Below are 19,595 nucleotides of genomic sequence, written 5' to 3' on the forward strand. Positions count from 1 at the left end.
AAAAGTATAACTGAACCGGAAGTATCAGTAGTATTCGTATACGTAAGCGGTAGCTATTAATTAATCAGTGGTGCTTATTGCATAATGTTCAATTATAACTGAACCGTGTTACGTTCACTCCTTTTAATCGATCATTTTATAATAGATCATAACAGCGAATAGTCGCACTGTTTGTCTTAGACACGGAAGAATAGGAAAGCACAGAAACGAGGAAAGGTTTCAAGTTGCACTTTCTTTCTCGAATGTCACCGAACTTGGTCCTCTCGCGAGCGAAGTGCACTCGATACTCGGCCGTCTCGATAATTAAAACGACAGTTTCCGTGAGTTTCGGTGACTCATGTGCGCAGCTGCTGCATCTAGCCCCCTTTATAAAAAAAGAACCGACGCACCACGCAACAAGGGATTGCTACATCTTTCTGGCCGCCGGTGCCAATGCCTGCATCGGTGTACCAGCTCTCGTAGGTGTCCCACCGGGAGTACCGTGCGCGCGAGTACGTCTGGTTGCCATTCCCGTCTTACAATGATAAAGCATATACGTATTAAACGCGACACGCTGTAGACGGTGCAACGGACACGGCCGAATAACAATGAGCGATATTTTCTTTGGCTTTTAGATATCCCGGCTTACCCGCGGTTACCTTTCTCTCGTCCCTTTCTACGTCGCTCTCTTTTGCTCTCTTTCCCTGACCCTGTGGTCGCATAGACGACGACGTGCGAAATTCAACGAATCAGTATTTAACTCATATTACTTCGTATTATTAATGCACGAGATATAATTCACTTCGAATTAGTATTTCTTGTAATTGCTGAGTCGTAGATGTATGAACGATATGAGGCTAATGTAAGATGCACGTATGTTCGCCAGGTGAAACGAATGCAAAACAAAAGTGGCTTCCTTTCAAGTCCTTTCATCGATTTTTTTCATTTATATGTATATACCGTTAGCCTAGATACCTTTAACCCCCATTCATGTAGAACACAGTTCGCCAAGCAAACATTCATCTCCGCTTCATTAGAATACAGAGAGCAAACGTTAATATCTAAGGCTCGTTACTTAGTTTCATTTCGTCAGACACACGAATCGATTAAGCAATTCTTAATACACTGAACATTAACTAATTTCCGATATGTACGTTATGCAGTTTGATCACAATGGACCTTTCAATAAATTGATTAATATTCTACACGGCTCTATTCAAATCGTGTCTATAAAACAAAGTTTATAGCTGATCATTATTGCGAGCGATTGTAAGGCTCCGAAGTTGAAACCAGTAGTCGTGGAAAGTAGAAGGACGGACGCACAGTAGTCACATCCGGTCAGACGCACGGCGGTTCAGGCAAAGAATCGCTGCGTACCAAACCCACGCATCCGCCTTAAGGGCACTAAACGCACAGATTCATCTGTTCGTTCCTCAATTTCATTTTACGATACAAAATCGTTTAAAATAGAAAATTGTAGAAATGATTTGTTTAAAAAAAAGAACTATACTCAGAATGCATTTATTCATTGAACGAAGATTGCCTAAGATGTGGAATGACTCAATTATAAGGATGATACGTGGAACAAGAGAATTTTGAAAGAAGACACGTAGGTTGCGATTGCAATGGCACCCTGAACGTCTAATTTGCATACGAAATTGACGACTTTCGACGGTGAGTGGGATCCTGACTGAACGTCTTTCATGGAACAACCTGGAAATAGAGTGTGTGCCATTCGAGGCTCGTTGAACAGCTTCATCTTTGAGGATAGATCGCTTCCAGATAAAGTTGCAGCTCTCTATGTACCACCGACTCGGGGAGTAATTAGTGATGTGGTACTTATTACGTGACCAGAATGCACTGTGTGTCTACGCAGCTCTCGATTCGTCAGTGAAGTTCATCTCGATTAACGAGGCCGAAAATTATGAATCACCGCTGCTGGTTCTATTTGAATTTTCCTCAACGGTTTCATAGTCGTATCAAAACAAAGGACGAGAGAAATGTATAGCACTCTAAGTACATAGCATAACTTACACTGTATTATTCGAGAATTTGAGAATGTTTAAAAATAATTCCGGTTCACTGTCAACTTACTATAATCTTCTCTCTCTATAATCTCGAATCACTTTTGGTAGAATGCACAATTCACGATAATGTCCCACGGCGATTTTTCAAATTATCCTCGACGAAGCGGCACTAAATTTTGAGACAAAGCGGTACGGACGCGTAGCGTAGGTAAAGCGTATAGTAAGTAAAGTCCGCTTTCACCGGTCCGCGGCGTGTCAAAAACCGATACACCTACGCGTCCCTCTAGTTCCGCGAGAGCTCGGCTGCGATCGGTCGAAGACACGATCCCACCGCATCCGGTCGGGGCCGCGATCGGTACTGCCGATGGAATCGGAATAAAACCGTGCAGCAGCCGAGCCAGCCCGGTGTCACTTTTCGCTGGCGATATTAAGGGCGCACGGCGCGGCGCCGCGCTGCGCTGCTCTGCTCCAGGTGTTCGGACCCACTTCCGTCTATACCGAAGAGATCGCCGGTGACAGTGAACGAGGAACGTTGTGCCAGGTACGTACCTGGACCGCGCAGCCGCTTTAGGTCTTGGTGAACCAAGAAGCAACCGGTGAAGCGACCAATCGGCGCTCCTTATCGTCTGCGACACGTTTCTCCGTGAGCGTGCGTCGTTACGAGCGAGTGCGCGCACACACACGCGCGCGCGCGGTACCAGGGTGGTATCGGTTCGTATCCGCGAGGACGGAGGTTTGCGGCTTTTGCTCGCGAGGGAACACCGCGAACTCGCGATCTCGCGGGGCCCCTTGTTGCGGTCCCTTCGGTACCTTTCGGTCTGCTTCGGTTCGCCTCGGTTTTGCTTTTGCCTGGGACCAGGGCGGGGGCGTGACTCGGCCGTACGTTAGACGACAGTAATGCCCGTGATGTCAACGACTAACAATAAGTAGTTGCGAGACGAACGGAGTAAATCACGTTTCTTCTGATTAAAATCTACTCGGAATGACCCTATCGATCTTTTTCTATCGAATCTCCTATCGACTGCCAGTTGAATTAATTGGTGAAAGTATGATACACGGAGTAATATTGATCAGAGAATTACTGGTGTTAATTGTCTCATAAGAAACACATCGATGACGTTTTATCTTTAAACTGGATTCACGTTCTCGTGATTCATTATCATAACGTTTCATTTTGTCTCGAGCTTCCTCGTAATGAATCACATCATCGGTAATTTTCCTCGAAGTGGTTCTAATACTAGATCAGGAACTGTGAATGAAAACTCGGCAACGCGTCGAAGGTCGAACCGTTTCCAAGACAATCATTTATTGTACAGTTTACAGATCTTATTAATCGCACTTTAATTACAGTCCACGATCCTCGGCGGCGTAAAATATTGCGCGATTTCGCACGACGAATTAACGCTGCTAGGTAGGACTCAGATTTATACCCGCAATGACACAGCTCGTAACATTCGTTCCCGGTAATATATCAATTCGATGTTATTCCTTTATATAAATAAGGCGAGCTGTCGCATTAATCACGACAATTAAAAAGTAACTTCGTTAACACGTGTAACGGTGTCAGATCTGTTATCGAGGCTCGCGTACGCTCTGCTGTCGATAAGTTATGCGAGCTTAGTTTCCAATTTGTCTTCACGGTAAATAAACATGACTGAAGGAAAAACAATTTTTGACAGTGCAAGAGAAAACGCGTTAGGATATTTACGAACATTATTTTCCCATTATCTAACCAAACGCTCGCGATTATCTCAGGAAAAGTACGTAATAGGAGGCCATTAGTGTCTTCAAGGAAACTAATTGTTCCTTTTGGCCAGGTTAAAAGGTTCACTAGCTAGCATAATTTCTTTCAGATCTCCTCACTACGTGGCACAAGCTTTTGAAGAACTCAGCAGTCTTACGTAAAATAAAACATTTGTAACGGCAATTTAGAATGCCTGATCTTTTATATTTTCTTCGATTTGGAATACATTTTTATTTTCTATGAACGCGTCAAGTCCAGTCTAGTTATTGTTCGGAGACGCGGAGATATTAATGGCGATGATTCTTGTTTAGGTAGCATTCTATTGCACAAGTATGCCTTCTAATCACGGTAATACCATTTGCAGACACCACCAGGAAGAGTGGCCCTGTCGCGATTTCCCGTAAATGGCGTACCTTCTGGAGGAAACGGGTATCCGGTTATCCTATACGAAGATAACCAGTTACGTCGACTTTAGCAAACGTTTCATCTCTGTTGCGTACACTCCAATTAATTCATTATCCTAACGACACATTTTTTCCATTGATCTAAAACTGACTTCGATTTGGTAGATTTTTACATGAATACAAACTAGCGACCTTCAATTAAACACTGAGACACTTTATTATCAGTGAAACACGAAATGCTTTTGATAGCATTTTATACAAGATTTACTTTGGATAAAAATCTGCAGTCTGATTTCTACTCGAAAACTCGACGACGTGGTCTCAGAATTATACGTAGATGTTATTCCTTTATATAAATAAGGCGAGCTGTCGCATTAATCACGACAATTAAAAAGTAACTTCGTTAACACGTGTAACGGTGTCAGATCTGTTATCGAGGCTCGCGTACGCTCTGCTGTCGATAAGTTATGCGAGCTTAGTTTCCAATTTGTCTTCACGGTAAATAAACATGACTGAAGGAAAAACAATTTTTGACAGTGCAAGAGAAAACGCGTTAGGATATTTACGAACATTATTTTCCCATTATCTAACCAAACGCTCGCGATTATCTCAGGAAAAGTACGTAATAGGAGGCCATTAGTGTCTTCAAGGAAACTAATTGTTCCTTTTGGCCAGGTTAAAAGGTTCACTAGCTAGCATAATTTCTTTCAGATCTCCTCACTACGTGGCACAAGCTTTTGAAGAACTCAGCAGTCTTACGTAAAATAAAACATTTGTAACGGCAATTTAGAATGCCTGATCTTTTATATTTTCTTCGATTTGGAATACATTTTTATTTTCTATGAACGCGTCAAGTCCAGTCTAGTTATTGTTCGGAGACGCGGAGATATTAATGGCGATGATTCTTGTTTAGGTAGCATTCTATTGCACAAGTATGCCTTCTAATCACGGTAATACCATTTGCAGACACCACCAGGAAGAGTGGCCCTGTCGCGATTTCCCGTAAATGGCGTACCTTCTGGAGGAAACGGGTATCCGGTTATCCTATACGAAGATAACCAGTTACGTCGACTTTAGCAAACGTTTCATCTCTGTTGCGTACACTCCAATTAATTCATTATCCTAACGACACATTTTTTCCATTGATCTAAAACTGACTTCGATTTGGTAGATTTTTACATGAATACAAACTAGCGACCTTCAATTAAACACTGAGACACTTTATTATCAGTGAAACACGAAATGCTTTTGATAGCATTTTATACAAGATTTACTTTGGATAAAAATCTGCAGTCTGATTTCTACTCGAAAACTCGACGACGTGGTCTCAGAATTATACGTAGGAAAAACGATCGATGACAAGTTTTCAATAAATTATCGTTGAAAGTGGAGCGGAAACGCGGAGGAGCGTGTCCACCGTTCTCTGTCATTTAGACTTCACGCAAGAGGGAACAATGGCTTTCCCTTGTAGTTAATGTAATTAAAATCGTTAGACGCATAATGGAAGAGTTCTAAACTCTTCTGTTATTCAATCGATCCTTCCTTTAAAACGCGAGCACCTACCTCGCTCTGGCTGCGTTCTATCTGATATGTAAATGAAAATCAGTCCATTACACGGGCAATTTCACTTGCGCCTTATGAGCAACGTTCGGCTCGTACAAAAGGAAAATCAAATTACAATTTTCCTTGCTACCCGCGTTACGCGTTTCGCAACTCTGTATTCCACGTTCTAAACGAGCGAGCTCATTAACATGTATTTACAATTAATCATTATGCAACGTTTTGGACAGTAAATTAAATTTAAAGATTAGACGCTGCGCGCTGGTGCGACGGTCGTTCAAATTGTCGAGCTCGGCCGAGCTGCGGTGAATCGCTGAGAAATAGTGTTTAAAATTCTTTGCTCAGTCTCATTATACAGTTTTTATTAAATTATTGAACAACTAGTTACTGTGTATACTTAATTTGTGTTTTACAGGAAGGAAATTGGAATCGAAATCTTATGAATTGGCTGTGAAGCCGAAGAACGTAACGATGAGAATGTGGCACAAATTTGTCATTTTTGTATCTGGCGTCACGGGTCAGAGGATTCGCAACAGGGATCGGCGTACGCTATAGGTATTTCAGTGCCGATGTCCCGTTAGCCAACCTTAAGGTTTAAGGTTCTCCCCAGTTACATACCGTTTGAAAACACGTACCGTTGACAAATAATAATCATCGGAATCGATGATATATGTCGGTGATTATCGATCGACGGGAGAGATACCCTAGTTTCCGAACGATTGTCGCAAGCTTTTATCACCGAGGACAGCTGATATTTACGTACTGATAATTTTCAGTAAAAGTTGTACCAAATCCGAACTGGTTTTCGATAATGTCCCCCACTCGCGATAATTTCATAAATCATGCCCAGTGAATTAATCTTCTGTCGAAGCAACGACTCGACGGTGCTTCAAACAAATCTATTATGCTATTCATAAGTGATAAGAAGTTAAACTCTAACGATTGGTTTATTGAACTTTATCAGGTTACTTTTGATCAGCTATTTTTATACATTTGGAAACTGGGAAACGTGTGTATGAATATAAACGTGGTTTCAACTGCGTGTGAAAGCGCCGTTCCATTCGACTGTGGACAAGCGAGTCAGAGAAAGACGAGACTCTCGTTCGCACGGGGGGTCACAGTTAGCCCTGAAGGAGCAGTCATTGACATTGAGAGGGAGAGAGGGAGACACACCGTCAAGAAACGTGACTAATATCGCGGTTCTAACTCTGTATGGCAGGCTTTTCTCATTTTCTAGTCGCCACCTGCGGAATCACGAGGTCGATTTAAATCGAAACGTGATTTCGTTGAAACAACACAGGATAGTTCTCCGAGTTCGTGCCACGAGTCAAATCGTGGCACTTGTCAATCGACTGTGATCTCGGTGTAAGAAGTATTTGTAAACAGAGACAAAATTGTGAATGATCGGAATAAATGGTTCTGCGCAATTCTCTGTCAAGGATAGCGCTGAAATATTTGAAGAGAGATGAAGCGGATGATTAGAACATTATGGTAGTAACCGTGGGCAAATTACACGGTGGAGTAACATTAAAATACACGCAAGTTACCCGAACATTTGTCTAATTATACGCTTGTTGGCGCCAGCCTCGGTAAAAAAAAAAACAACGCAATCGCACAGTCCTGAGACTCGGCGGAATTATGTTGGTTGCGAAAAATTATACAGACGCGGTTGTAACACAGGTCGGACTTCGAATCTTTTCATTTTTCAAACGTGGACTCCATCTAATATAGAAACGGTAGATAACTGAGAACAGGTTTTTCGCAAACATCTTATTCGTGGTTCGTTGCCTCGAGCAGTGTAGAAAGTATAACGCAAATCGCGTTGATAAGCCGTAAACGGTACCGAGGAACGAGTAAACAAGATCCGATCCAACGATTCGTCCTCGAAATCTGCTACACTCGTATTCGTTTCACAGCAGAATTCCATACGATTTCGCGTAACAGGAATGCTGGATCTCGCAGTGAGAACTATGAAACCGCGCGCAGAAACACCTGACCAAATGACGTTCCAACGATTCGACGATCCTGTTCTTCTAACGTCTCGAGTACCGGAATCTCTTCTATTTTGTTCTTTACATATACACGCAACCGATCTGTTGCGCAAGAGGACAGTCCAGTCTTCGACCGTAAAACTTTATACATGCACACTAAATTATTATTCGCCACTGAAAAGATTACGAACGTGTACTCGAACAAAAACATTCCAACGATTCTTCCAGAACACTTGATACCGATCGATGGAATTCCTCTCGGAGAGGATCGGCGCGGTTCCTAATCGTGAAACTATGGTGAACGTTACCCTTGCTCCTCTTCGTTGGATCCCTGTTGCGCGATGCGAAACACGTCGGTGGTCGACATGGTGCTCCCGGCGAGGCGCACTCAAACAGCACTCGGTGTCTCACATATTCGTGGCACTTTCCTCGAGGATACGCTTTCCTCGGTTCGAATCCGCGTAGTCGCGGCGCGGTGCGCGATCCACGTGTGAATGCAAGCCGAGGCGTACGTGTCCAGGTTGGCTGGCGCCCGTCAAGGCTAAGCGATCGACGACGCGCGCGCGGATTTTCCAGGGATCTACGGAGGATCGAGAAACGCGGAGTTGCTGAAGAGACGCAGACGGGAGCGAGCAGCTCACTGCAGTCTCGTGTAGTGTCGCGGTCACGCCGCACCTCTGCCTCACCTCTCTTCTACCTGTGCACACGCACACGATCACTCCTTACACCTGTATGGTACCGGTCGGACGAAACGCGTTCCTTCTACCTGCGTGCACCTATACACGGGCAGAGCCGTGTATCAACCTGGTCCCGGTATCTTTCGGCTGTAGCCGTGCACGCAGACTTCTATCCAGTTTTATATGCGCACGAGTATTTATCTTATGACACGTTTGTGTGCGGACAGGTTTTACAAGGTTTTACGTATGTATGCTGCGCTGTGACGCGACACACGTGCCTTTCGCGTACACAGGCTTCGCATAGATACTGTCCAATCTAATTTGCATACGCTCTAACTGGATAGACGCGTACATCGTCGTCGTCGTCGTGTGCGTACCACTTTCTTCGATTTAGAAAAAACCGCGCTCTTTCCTTTTTGTCACTGTCAACGGGCACCCCGACGTCTCTTCCTCCGCCGCGCAGGAATGCGTTGACACGTTCGATTTCCATCGACGACTGTGTGGGTTCAGACGCATTTCCGTTTACCTGCGCGCTCCTCCGTTCTTCGGCCACTACTACTTGGCAGAAATAACATTTCTCTCGTAGCTGCATGATACCATGCACAACGGTATCCTCTTGATCGGTCCATCCGTGAACGTACGCCAAAAACCTGATCGGTACGTCTTTCTATAGACACCGCGGAGTAATTGGAATGTTTATTATAAATCTAGAAAACGCGAATTGAAAAATTTTAATGTAAATGCGAATTTATTCTCGCTTGCAAATCGTGTAAATCGTTGAAGCCAGTAAATTATTTAAGAAAACGTGGCGCGGGTCGATGGATGTATAGTAATCGTCTGGACACGTAGAAAGCGGTAATGTTTGAAGAAAGTATGATTGACTGCCTCTCGACGAGTTTATCTACGCTGTTTGCTGCTGTTTAATGTACTTTGCACCGCAGTTCTTAACATCGATAAAAACAGGATTTGCATAATTAATACCGAACGAAAAGTAAGTCCTTGTAAGATAGATAAATGTCGTTAATATACCCCGGATCGTAATTTGACATGAACGGGATATTAATGCTTGCAAATGGTTTCTTTGTTAACGTTTATTATAATACTGAACGAAGGGTAAGTCCTTATAAAATAGATAAGTGTTATGTATCAGTATGCTCCCGATGGCGAGTGGATTTTTGTACGCGGGTCACGTGCACACTCCGGATGGAAGTGTGTGGTCACGTAAACTGCGTTCGATCGTATATCATTGCTAGTGCACTGACTCCGAGAGACAGTGCGGCGGCAGACTGTTTAGCAAACAAAAATTCGAATGACCGTAGTAAAACGGTATTACGTAATCGCGTATCATTCCGGGGAAATAGGAATGATACGCGCGGATGCAAAGGGGATAAGTACCCGACGTCTTCTGTGGTAGAGTGCATAAAAATCTGTACATTTACGCCAATAAACAAATTCGATTACGAATCGCACTTTTAATTCCAACGTCTACATATCACATTTAATTGTAATTCATGTTGATTACGAATTGTAGTTAGGAATAATTGCGGATTAAATGAATCACATAAATGTTGACACATTTTTCATACACCCTGAGTGGAGTCATTAAATTACGGATACTCGATATGTATTTACATTTTATATCTCGTGGACGTCATAATATACAATCGAATACATTAATAACAGACGAGTGAACAAAATAAAGAATGATACAAATTGTCGATAATCATTTCAGCAATTGTGTACAAATTGTTTACCCAAAAACGATTTCACGATTATATGTACGTGGATAAAACAAGAAATTATTTTTCTAGTATACATCCAGGTATAACCGAGCGCATTGCTCAGTGTATACAGATCGTTAACGTTACGTATGTAAATTGATTAAATCTATGGCATCATAAAAAAACCCATGTTACAAATAAAAAAGAAATAAAAACTAGAATTAAATCTTATCCGATCGAATATGTTTAATAAAAATTTTACCTCATCATCCAGTCCTTTACACACGCGTGTTCACACATCCATCCTCTCGCTCATCACTTGTACGACATTGACTTTCATATTAATTAAGACTATTTGAAGTGACTTGAAATTTGACTCTTACAAATTACGATTGGACCGAGTGTATGTCGAGATATAATATTCGTTATTGGATTATTTAATGAAAACCAGGAGTCATAATCACATGGTCCGTTAAAGGTTAACGATGTTCAACGATTGACTACCTTATTGTTGATCGTACGATACTAACAAAAATCGATGTGCTCATGTTCCCTCAATTTGAATCCAACAATCGATACGATCGATACTTGCCGTCTGCGCAGGTCTCGCGCGCAGTACATATGGCGACCGGCTGAAATTCGGAATGCTGATGCAGCGAACGTGTCGTGATTGAAGAATAAAATAGATAATTTGAGTGAAAGTGAATTAATTGATATAAGAAGAAAGAAACCCGAGAGTCGACTCGATCCGTCTTACGTAAGTAGAGAACATACGACTTTGTTTTAAAGTAGATTAAGAATTACGTGACGAACTATATAAATGAAAGTTTGCTCTTCCGTCAGAGCGCCGATTTCATTTTATAACGGACTTTTACATTTTTTTAACGAAATGTTCATACTTCAGCGTATAAATGCGTGGAATTGCCAATTCTTATCGCATAACGAGTCGTATAAATAATATGCTTAGTTTCTGTGTATAATCGTATCGTGAAATTGACAGTGCCCATGCACTAATGCATAATACAGTAAGTATTTCATGTATTAGAATTTCGAAATACAAATATGATCGGGTCATGGTTTTAAGAATAACCTTGTTCGGGTCATGTACGTACAGCATGATTACATATGTACGTTCGTATAATACATGTACATTCATCAGACAATTACTCTTAGAAGACGCATACATTGATCATTCTTATACTCATTTACAACTCATTCCCTAATTTGACACCCGATTTTCACAATATTCGAACGAAAAAGGAAAAATGTCAAGTGAGAATAGTTTCGATTAGGTTTAATAGAATCCTGATGTCACATAGTGAGAACTCTAAATTTCTCTTGCAAGAAATGTGAAAAAGAAAAGAACACTATATCGAAAAAAGTCAGGCGTCAGGAACAATTGATTAATTATCGCGACTCGGCTTTCGTTTTCGGAGGCCTAAAAGCTTTCAACTTTTTCGCCTTCTTTTGTTTCGTCGCGCTCGAACCAGACTGGAAAGCTTTCCAGCTGTCGACTCTTGATTGTCGGGATTCCTCGAAATTCTTTTGCCACTCACGTTCTAACGCAGCCTGTGCCTCAGCAGACAGTTCCTCCTCTCGTTTCCTCTTCCGTTGCTCTGCGTCTCTTGTTGCCAGTTCTCTTCTACACAAAGGAGAACGACAATGATTAGTTAGAAATAGTTGAATGAATGACTCTCATCACCGGATACGAACCTTCTTCTCTCCATATCCGCGAACAGTTTCATCGTCATAACCCAAACTGCGTGTCTGTAGCCTTCCTCTGTTTCTTCTTCCAGTACAGCTGTATTCTCTGCTTTTCCCTCTTTTTTCATTTTCTTCTTTTTCTCTGCAATCTGATAAGTTCTTGTCATTACATCAATTTCCCTTGGAATAAGTATATTTACTTGTATTATTACCATGTGATCAGTCCTGGCTTTTGCCTCTTCAATAACGTCCATACATTTGGCCCTGGTCTCCTCATTCTCCAATGTTTTCCATGCTTTGTTGACGACTTTAAACAAAATCATTATGAAAGATCTGTCATTTCTTTGAACGCAATTAATACGTACTTTCAAATGCTTGCTGTGCACGTTCTGCATCATCTTGATTCTTGTCAGGATGCACAAGAATTGACATCTATGATAAAAGAATAGTTGATTAAAGTCTATTTGAAACTGCATGTAGATAAAATGACGAATATTAGACTCACACGTCGGTATTTCTTCTTGATCTCATCTATGGAAGTGGATGGGTCAATTTGTAACACTTCAAAAGGGTTTAAATTAAAATACGATGATCCTGGTCGCAGCAATCTGTCGATTTGTTGCTTAGGCGTTAGTACCGAGTCCCTTTTCTCAATTTCTTTCACCTGGAGGTAAACAAAAAGATCGTATAGCGGGAAAACTATTATTTGTTTGCGTTTCACAGGTTAGGCTTAATTCGTAACGCTTTAGCATCAAAGCAATGCGATTTAGAATATTTCGAAAGACGTTAGGTGTTGTTTGTTAAATAACGAGGAACTATGCGATATGCTGTGACTTAAATTCGATTTATTATTGTTCGTATTCGTATGCATACATGGTGACATTTGTTAACCTTTGATGTGAGGTATAAGTATTTACAATTACATAATCGGGAATCGTATAGAAAATTGATTATCACGCAGGCGGATATTCTAATGACTCGATGCCATTCAGAATTTACATACTTCGGTGTAAAATTCATTGAATTCGTCCTCTTTCTTTGTCGGGCTATCACTGAGTAAATTCGAGTTGGTGCCAGCCATCTTGGTTGTTACTAATTTCCATACTACCAGTAGCGCCACTTAGTCTGTTCGAGTTCGAATGACAGTTTGACACTGCCTCCTCGTAGTTTGTTATACGTAATTGTGCGAGCAAAAGTTTATCGTGAAAGAACGTTACGACAGAATTAAGTTTATCAGTGGCCAGTGGACGGATTGGTTAAGCTGCGTTTGGTAAGAAAAGAGACAGCTTAAAATCTTATAGTATTTTATTAACAAAGCTTAACAACCAATAAACAAGTAATGTCGTCATTAGCGGTAACAAAGATGTATACATATGTGTATTAGATGAAACTAATAATAAGGATCGCACATTTAATGTTAGTACATCGCAGCACAAGGATTTCTGTTCGAACGAACTATAATACGTATCCTCTAAAGCTATTCTAGCAACGTTTACACGTATAACTACTCGCTAATTTTCCATAAGTAAATATGGGAAAGTGTAAACTGTAAACATTAGTACGACACCGTAACATCTAGCATACGAATTTTTGTTCTAATCTATTGTGATATCTAGCGACTACAATCGCGTACCGTAAACGCGTTTTCTATTTACGCGAGGGGCCAGTCTGTTCTTTTAATGAACGCGATTACAAACATTCAATTTCTCCCTTGTAACACTTCTCCCGAGATAACTAACATACAATTCGTCTGATTCGACTAATGTCCAACGTGAGCTAATGGTTTTACACACATCGACATTGCGCGATTTCTTCTCTAATATCTTTTAGCTTCGAAGAATCTTAACGTAGCTGCCGCGATTCAATCGGTTTTGAACAAAAATCGATTCAGGGGAAATAATTTACAGTATCGTTGAACGTAGACAGTGCAGCATCGGCGTTAAGCTTCTTTTAACAAAGCAGATTGACACGGAACAATTAGAACATCGATTTACTTTTCTTTCTCTTTGACGAGGGTTTAATTTACGCTGTTGCCTTGAGCCGCGTTTATGCAGATTCGTTCAGGGTGGTTAAACATAATTTGTACAATCAGATCTCCTGACAATTAATCGAATAATTAACATCGGAGACACGGAATCGTACAATTTTTAATCCTATAAAATATTTGGAACTTATTTCGATCGAAATACCATAGATAGACCTGTACACTATGTTTGATTCTATTAAATGAATTCGACCTCCTACCATAACGGACATACAAACATCACAATAGTTTAGTTCCTTTCTTTAAATACAACGATCGTTACATGTATTATAATGGTACCAAGGTTCGACAAGCGTTCTTTACACAACAATTACTATTCCGATTGCATCACCTGTTTACCAATGTTGAATCGAGCGTCTGACGGGGTGTACAACGTGACAATTATTGACTATGATACAACACTGCGCAGTATGTTCTACCCGATCTAGCTTGATGAATGAGTCGTTTACGCGATTCTTCACGTTTTACAATGAAGTACGGATCTAGCTGAGCTAACAAGGTACCTAGACACCTCATCGCTATACGCTTGTACTCTAATAGTGCATGAAAGGAATCAGTTTGCTCGATAAACCGGAAAATTTATCGTAGCTACGAAACTCGTGACAAGACTGCGGATCCTACGCATACGTATTTGTGAAAAAGATATGAATCAGCAATTATTATAATGCGTATTATATATTTTATTAAAGACAAAAGAAATCTTCATCTCGTTTTTTTTTTTTTTAAATCGATATCACAAACGTTTTGTTTCACGTAAGAATCCGCAGTCTACCGTGTATTTAGAAAACTTCATCTCGAATCTTTCGATTTTGAATTCTGTCCCGAAGATGTTACGATTTCTCATCGAGTTTGCCTGCAAGACATATAAGTACTTGCAGCCTCGGTGAAAATCTTGCGCGAAATGTGTCGCGCGACCACCTCGTGTCCTCTGTCAAAATATATATATCCATTTGTTTATATCTATATTTATATCTTTGTTCTGTAAAAATTTACATCTATAACTTACGTCGATATGCACGGAGAAGCTCACCGTAACGAGGCGAATATACATATATCTGTAATATGTAGACCTTAGACAATGCGCCAAATAGCGTACGAATACTGGTTATGGGGCATATTGGTCGAATTTTCGTTCATCGCACACGTAACCTTTTTCTTCTTTTAATCATTGTTGACCGGTTCAACATTGTTATTGTACAGTATGCATTTAATCAACGGATAATGGTCCTTTGATTTCATAATTGATCATCGTGTATCACTGGCCGATTTCTTCCCGGTTCTACAAAATATTTAATGCTCGTTCGGGACATAGAATATGCCTTGAAGCAATAGAACAGTTTCTTACTATTTTAAATGGCAAGAATAAAACAAAGAAACTGAAACTGCTCTCTCTCTCTATCTTTCTCTCTCTTAATATCTCGCGAGAAACCAAAGCACCATTTATAATGTTATACATTTATATAATAATGTGTTAACATCGTTTTTACGTCTACCATGTTATACAATCTTCAAACACATTAGGTAGATCTCTCATGTCAGACATCTTTATATAGTGTATAGTAATTATACTTAACTATTAGATATTTCATTTCGCTGAAACGATGCTTTTTAATATCTAAAGAAAATTTCTATTATAACGGGTGGTTTAATTGAAATTAATCAGCTTCCTTCCTAATTATACTCTGTTACAGATAATTTAAGGATCGGTCCAGCGAAATTGTGTTAGAGTACTGTACGTAGATAGGTATATAAAAATTGTACAGTAACATTCACGAATGTATATGCCATTACTATGTTCGTACTTAACTTGCACACACGTATGTATAAACTTTCAAAATCTATTTGGCACTCCCCTAATTTTATCAAAAAGGCGAGCACGCTTACTATATTCATCAATTCAGAGACATTGCATCGAGTATACATAGCTTTATTCCGTCGCTACACATACGTCTTGTTTTTTATTTAATTTTTTTTTTTCGTTTAGTTTTTCTTGTTTAATCTATACCTTAACCGTACGATAATTGGTCTAAGAAGGTATTCTGGTGTCGCATAAAAATATCGACCGTGCCTTCGCGACTGAATTATCTTATGGTAATTACAAATATATTTTGTTGTATAGTTATCGTAAATAGAATTTCGCGAGAAACAAAGGTTCAATCATAAATACGTCGTGTATATTTTTAGATTTCGAACTTGGTCTTCGTGTGTGTTAATTGACATCATCAAATGAAAACTCATACGTCGCAATTTTGATCTTATCAAATCATTTTGATTAATTAAACGTTTGATTATACGTGTAGAGAGAAAATATGAAAATTTCTGCACAACCAATGGAAAAACGAATCGATCGTGTCATAGTGTAACTTTTTGTATCGTAAAATTTCTATAAACGTACGTATGTTGTCTTTATATACATTTCACGAAGTAAATATTTAAAGCGCTATTCTCTAAACAGTTAGTATGTAATACGTGTCTCTTATTCTATGCTGGATCCAGACAAAAATTTTTCATAGCGCTTCTGAAATTTGATTTAAATTTTATACAAAGGCTGTTGCGCCGCGAAATGAATGAATGAAGCGTAAGCTCGTTCGAGGTCGCTTAGAATTTCGTTTTGTACGTTCGCTTTTGATATCAACGAAGCATGCAGCGGTTTCCGATAGAAAACAATGTCGCTCAAAAAATATGTTCTCCCTCGCAACGTTTGATTTCGTGTAAAGTCAGAAATCACATTTTCAACGTCAACGTTAATCGCCGAAGCTCGACGCAATGGTAAAATATAAAAATCGCGTGCCTGTACCCAGCATTTCTGATCCGTTACTTCGTGTAAAGTGTCTTTAATTGGAATAGATGGTTTTAAACGTACGGGGGAACAGATTACGGGGTGACTAGGCATCGTCGCACATTGAGAAAGATCCGTCACGGACCAGCCTTGTCGCCTCAATGTGCGTCGCGCATTACGTGTTGCGTTTTGATTTCAAGCTGCGAGCCATTTGTTACTTTCTCCTTAAATAGTATTCCTTACGTTAAGTAGATTTTCTCGTTACGACTAGATTCGAAACATTCAATATCGATTATTATTATTAAATGGTTTGCTGTGTGTCTGAAAATGATCACGACGTAGCGTTATTAAAATAAATAGGTATCTTTTTAACTTTGTATCGAAGAGTTCTTGAAACGAACGTCTCGTTAGAATCTGTTGAAATAGCGATATGTTAATTAACATTTATATATCTTCACTCTTTTCTTCATTACCTCGACAAATAATTTTGCTTCGAGTTTTACGATCTAATTAACATATCAGAAGCTTATTATTATTTGAACTAATTTATTTTTTGCTAATATGCTCATCAACGTAATTAAAAAAGGACTGTCGTCTTTCGCGGAATTAATATACCGTGTGAGTACTAGATTTTCTACGGTTTGTCCTGTTCGTAGGTGAAGAGAGGTCTCCTCTTATTTAACGAACTATCACTAAATATATTCGCGATGCTTATTTCGACCATCCAGTATCATATAGCAGGAAGCAGATTCACATTTAGTTCGTTTAACAATATTTCGATAAGCATACGCGCACGCATTCACGCGGGGTCACGTCTTATAAATCTTATTGTTTTAATTAGGATTTTTTCGTTAGCTGCTTTAATAAAAATTCTACACGATGTTCACGGCGTTCGGCGTGCTCGACGCGTGCCGTTTTAAGTGTAATTCTGTAGTTTGTGTCTCAACGTGCAAGCGGCTATTCCGATCGGAATCAGAAACTAACGTGATCGAACCGATCTCTCCTTTACGACGGGAATCGTTCCTCCTTCTGCTACTTGGTGCCGTCACCCGATCTTGCATCCAAGATTTTTTATTAGACTGCTGACTTTTATGCAAAATAATATACTTATGGTAGTCATGCAATTAGTACTGCATCCACGACAGTTCATATAGTTTACGCGTTTATATTTAATGCACATTCAGTTTTTTATATAAATGCAAAAAATCTGCAGTCCACATATTATTATCCATTGTTCCTTAAGATCCTAACTGTAATTCTAAACAGTCTTTAAACGAATTCTTCAACTTGGACTTTACTCACCAAGCAGCAGACTTGGCGATTCCTTGACGAACATGTGGCTATACTAAAAGCTTCGTTCCAAACGAGGAACTTCTCTTATTATTATTAATATTATTATTCAACGACTGATCAGCGAATAGTATCACCAGACTGCGGATTCCATTCCAAATAGAAACGGTGTAATGTATAAAAATATATGAAATATCAAAAGCCTCATGTTCAAACAATGAAATCAATTTCTATTTAATTTTTCGTAAATTATATTATTAATATTTCATGAAAATCCGCAGTCTAAGAAAGTATAGAGTAAATTATCTGGATTCGAATGAACACAGATACGTCGACCGTGGGGTGAAACGAATTTGCAAAGAACCTATCGCCTCGATGGAGGCTCGTTTCCGGTTTCGACACCCCCCTCGCCGGGGACCGCGCGACCACCGCATTGTCAAGCTAACTTTTATATGGTCATACGCGGTGAACGGCGATGGGGGTCCGATAGTTATGCCTCGTGACAAACCTCCATGTAGTCAGGGTTGTGCATTATGTCCTTTATCATGTCCTTTAGGATCGGGTAACGGGGAAAGATTGGATACACCTTTGTGCTATTGTACTCCTCCTGCGGCAAACAGTGCATTAGTGTCGCTAACTCGATAAGCTCGGCCGAGATCACGCGCTACTGATAATTGAAATCGAGCATGTTCGGACTTTTATTCGAGGATTATCTTCCCTCGCGGATACCGAATCGTGTCTCTCTTTCTGCGAATCTGTACTGCAAGCAGTTGGCTTTTAAATACCTTTAGTTTCCTGATGAGATTTCTTAACCCGGTGTACTTCTTCAACAGTCTGTACAGGTCGTTCGTCATTTGCGTGTTCTCCGCTTCGATCTGCGCCGTTGTCATTCCTGGACACAGAGCACGTGAGGTACAGTGCTGTACAATTTTCATGAAACCATATTTAATCAAACAATAAAATCGTGACTCATACGATACTCTACAGAAGTGATAAGTACATAAAGTAAAATGTATTCATATCGCTGTACAGTTTCCATTATGATTCACCAAACAATATAGAAGCATACGGTGTTATAAAGGATGCTCCTAGCCGATGGATTTCCTAATAAGTTCGCCCGAAAAATTGTATGGGAAGTATGTCGTGACGCTTTTGTATAAGGATAAATTTCGAGTGCGGAATATCGTTGAATGACAATGCTGTCATAATGCCATAACTGATCTCTTCTTGCCTCCATCGAGCACGTATGATAGAAGGTAATATATTATTCATGCTTGGAAACTTTCCAACCGACAAGACACCCATCGGAGCCATGTCTTTTCCGCACGATTTCGCCAAAACCGGAACTGGTCTTTCGCGTATTGAATAGTACATTTCCGATCTTTTAATCAATCCCTTTAATGTTCGTAATAAGAGTTTGGTTTGCACCGTGCATTATAATTGTCGTCATGCTCAATGCAATCCTTGATACAACGTTTCATTTAAGGATGTATTGGTTATACAGTCAATCCCAAAAGTTTATGCACTTTAGAAACGCATTTTTTAAAAAGAAATCAGACGTCGGAAGAATATTGCTAATAATAAACGACAAAAAAAAATTTTCGATTTTTCCGAGATTTTTCCAAGGGGTACCCCTTCAATTTCTTCCAAATTTTCGTTTTTTGCCAATAACTTC

The 19,595-nt window shown here is 40.1% G+C and overlaps 3 protein-coding genes across 6 annotated transcripts in view; all 3 read right to left on the minus strand.

The window, feature by feature from the left end:
• Nucleotides 1–9,078, minus strand: part of LOC108630715 (uncharacterized) — a 35,038-nt gene extending 25,960 nt beyond the window's left edge. Inside the window, exon 1 of one of the 4 annotated variants that reach the window (XM_018034160.2) lies at nt 8,014–9,078. In XM_018034160.2, the coding sequence (XP_017889649.1) occupies nt 8,014–8,072 (59 nt within the window). In that variant the 5' untranslated portion in view covers nt 8,073–9,078. The remainder of the gene's footprint in view (nt 1–8,013) is intronic. The other 3 variants (XM_026818267.1, XM_018034158.2, XM_026818268.1) reach the window with 3 other exon arrangements.
• A 925-nt stretch (nt 9,079–10,003) lies between these two features.
• LOC108630697 (dnaJ homolog subfamily C member 8) lies at nt 10,004–12,994 on the minus strand. Its single transcript, XM_018034128.2, has 6 exons — nt 12,811–12,994; nt 12,313–12,471; nt 12,173–12,239; nt 12,020–12,114; nt 11,817–11,956; nt 10,004–11,745 (listed from the first exon to the last, which is right to left on the minus strand). The coding sequence occupies exons 1-6, from the start codon at nt 12,886–12,888 to the stop codon at nt 11,511–11,513; spliced, it is 774 nt and encodes a 257-aa protein (XP_017889617.1). The 5' UTR covers nt 12,889–12,994; the 3' UTR covers nt 10,004–11,510.
• A 100-nt stretch (nt 12,995–13,094) lies between these two features.
• Nucleotides 13,095–19,595, minus strand: part of LOC108630698 (uncharacterized) — a 71,818-nt gene continuing 65,317 nt past the window's right edge. The window contains exons 6-7 of the mRNA XM_018034129.2: nt 18,706–18,812; nt 13,095–18,527 (exon numbers count right to left, since the gene is read on the minus strand). Coding sequence (XP_017889618.1) covers nt 18,411–18,527; nt 18,706–18,812 — 224 coding nt within the window. The 3' untranslated portion in view covers nt 13,095–18,410. The remainder of the gene's footprint in view (nt 18,528–18,705; nt 18,813–19,595) is intronic.

Source organism: Ceratina calcarata, unplaced genomic scaffold, assembly GCF_001652005.2.
Source record: "Ceratina calcarata isolate Rehan_Ccalc_2016 unplaced genomic scaffold, ASM165200v1 scaffold78.2, whole genome shotgun sequence".
NCBI classification, from domain to species: Eukaryota; Metazoa; Arthropoda; class Insecta; order Hymenoptera; family Apidae; genus Ceratina; species Ceratina calcarata.

Coding starts and splice junctions, on each gene's coding strand:
- LOC108630697 (XM_018034128.2), bottom strand. CDS start 12,888: ATGGCTGGCACCAACTCGAATTTACTCAGTGATAGCCCGACAAAGAAA. Junction 12,472..12,810: donor TCAATGAATTTTACACCGAA/GTATGTAAATTC, acceptor GTTTACCTCCAG/GTGAAAGAAATTGAGAAAAG. Junction 11,746..11,816: donor GCGGATATGGAGAGAAGAAG/GTTCGTATCCGG, acceptor TCCTTTGTGTAG/AAGAGAACTGGCAACAAGAG.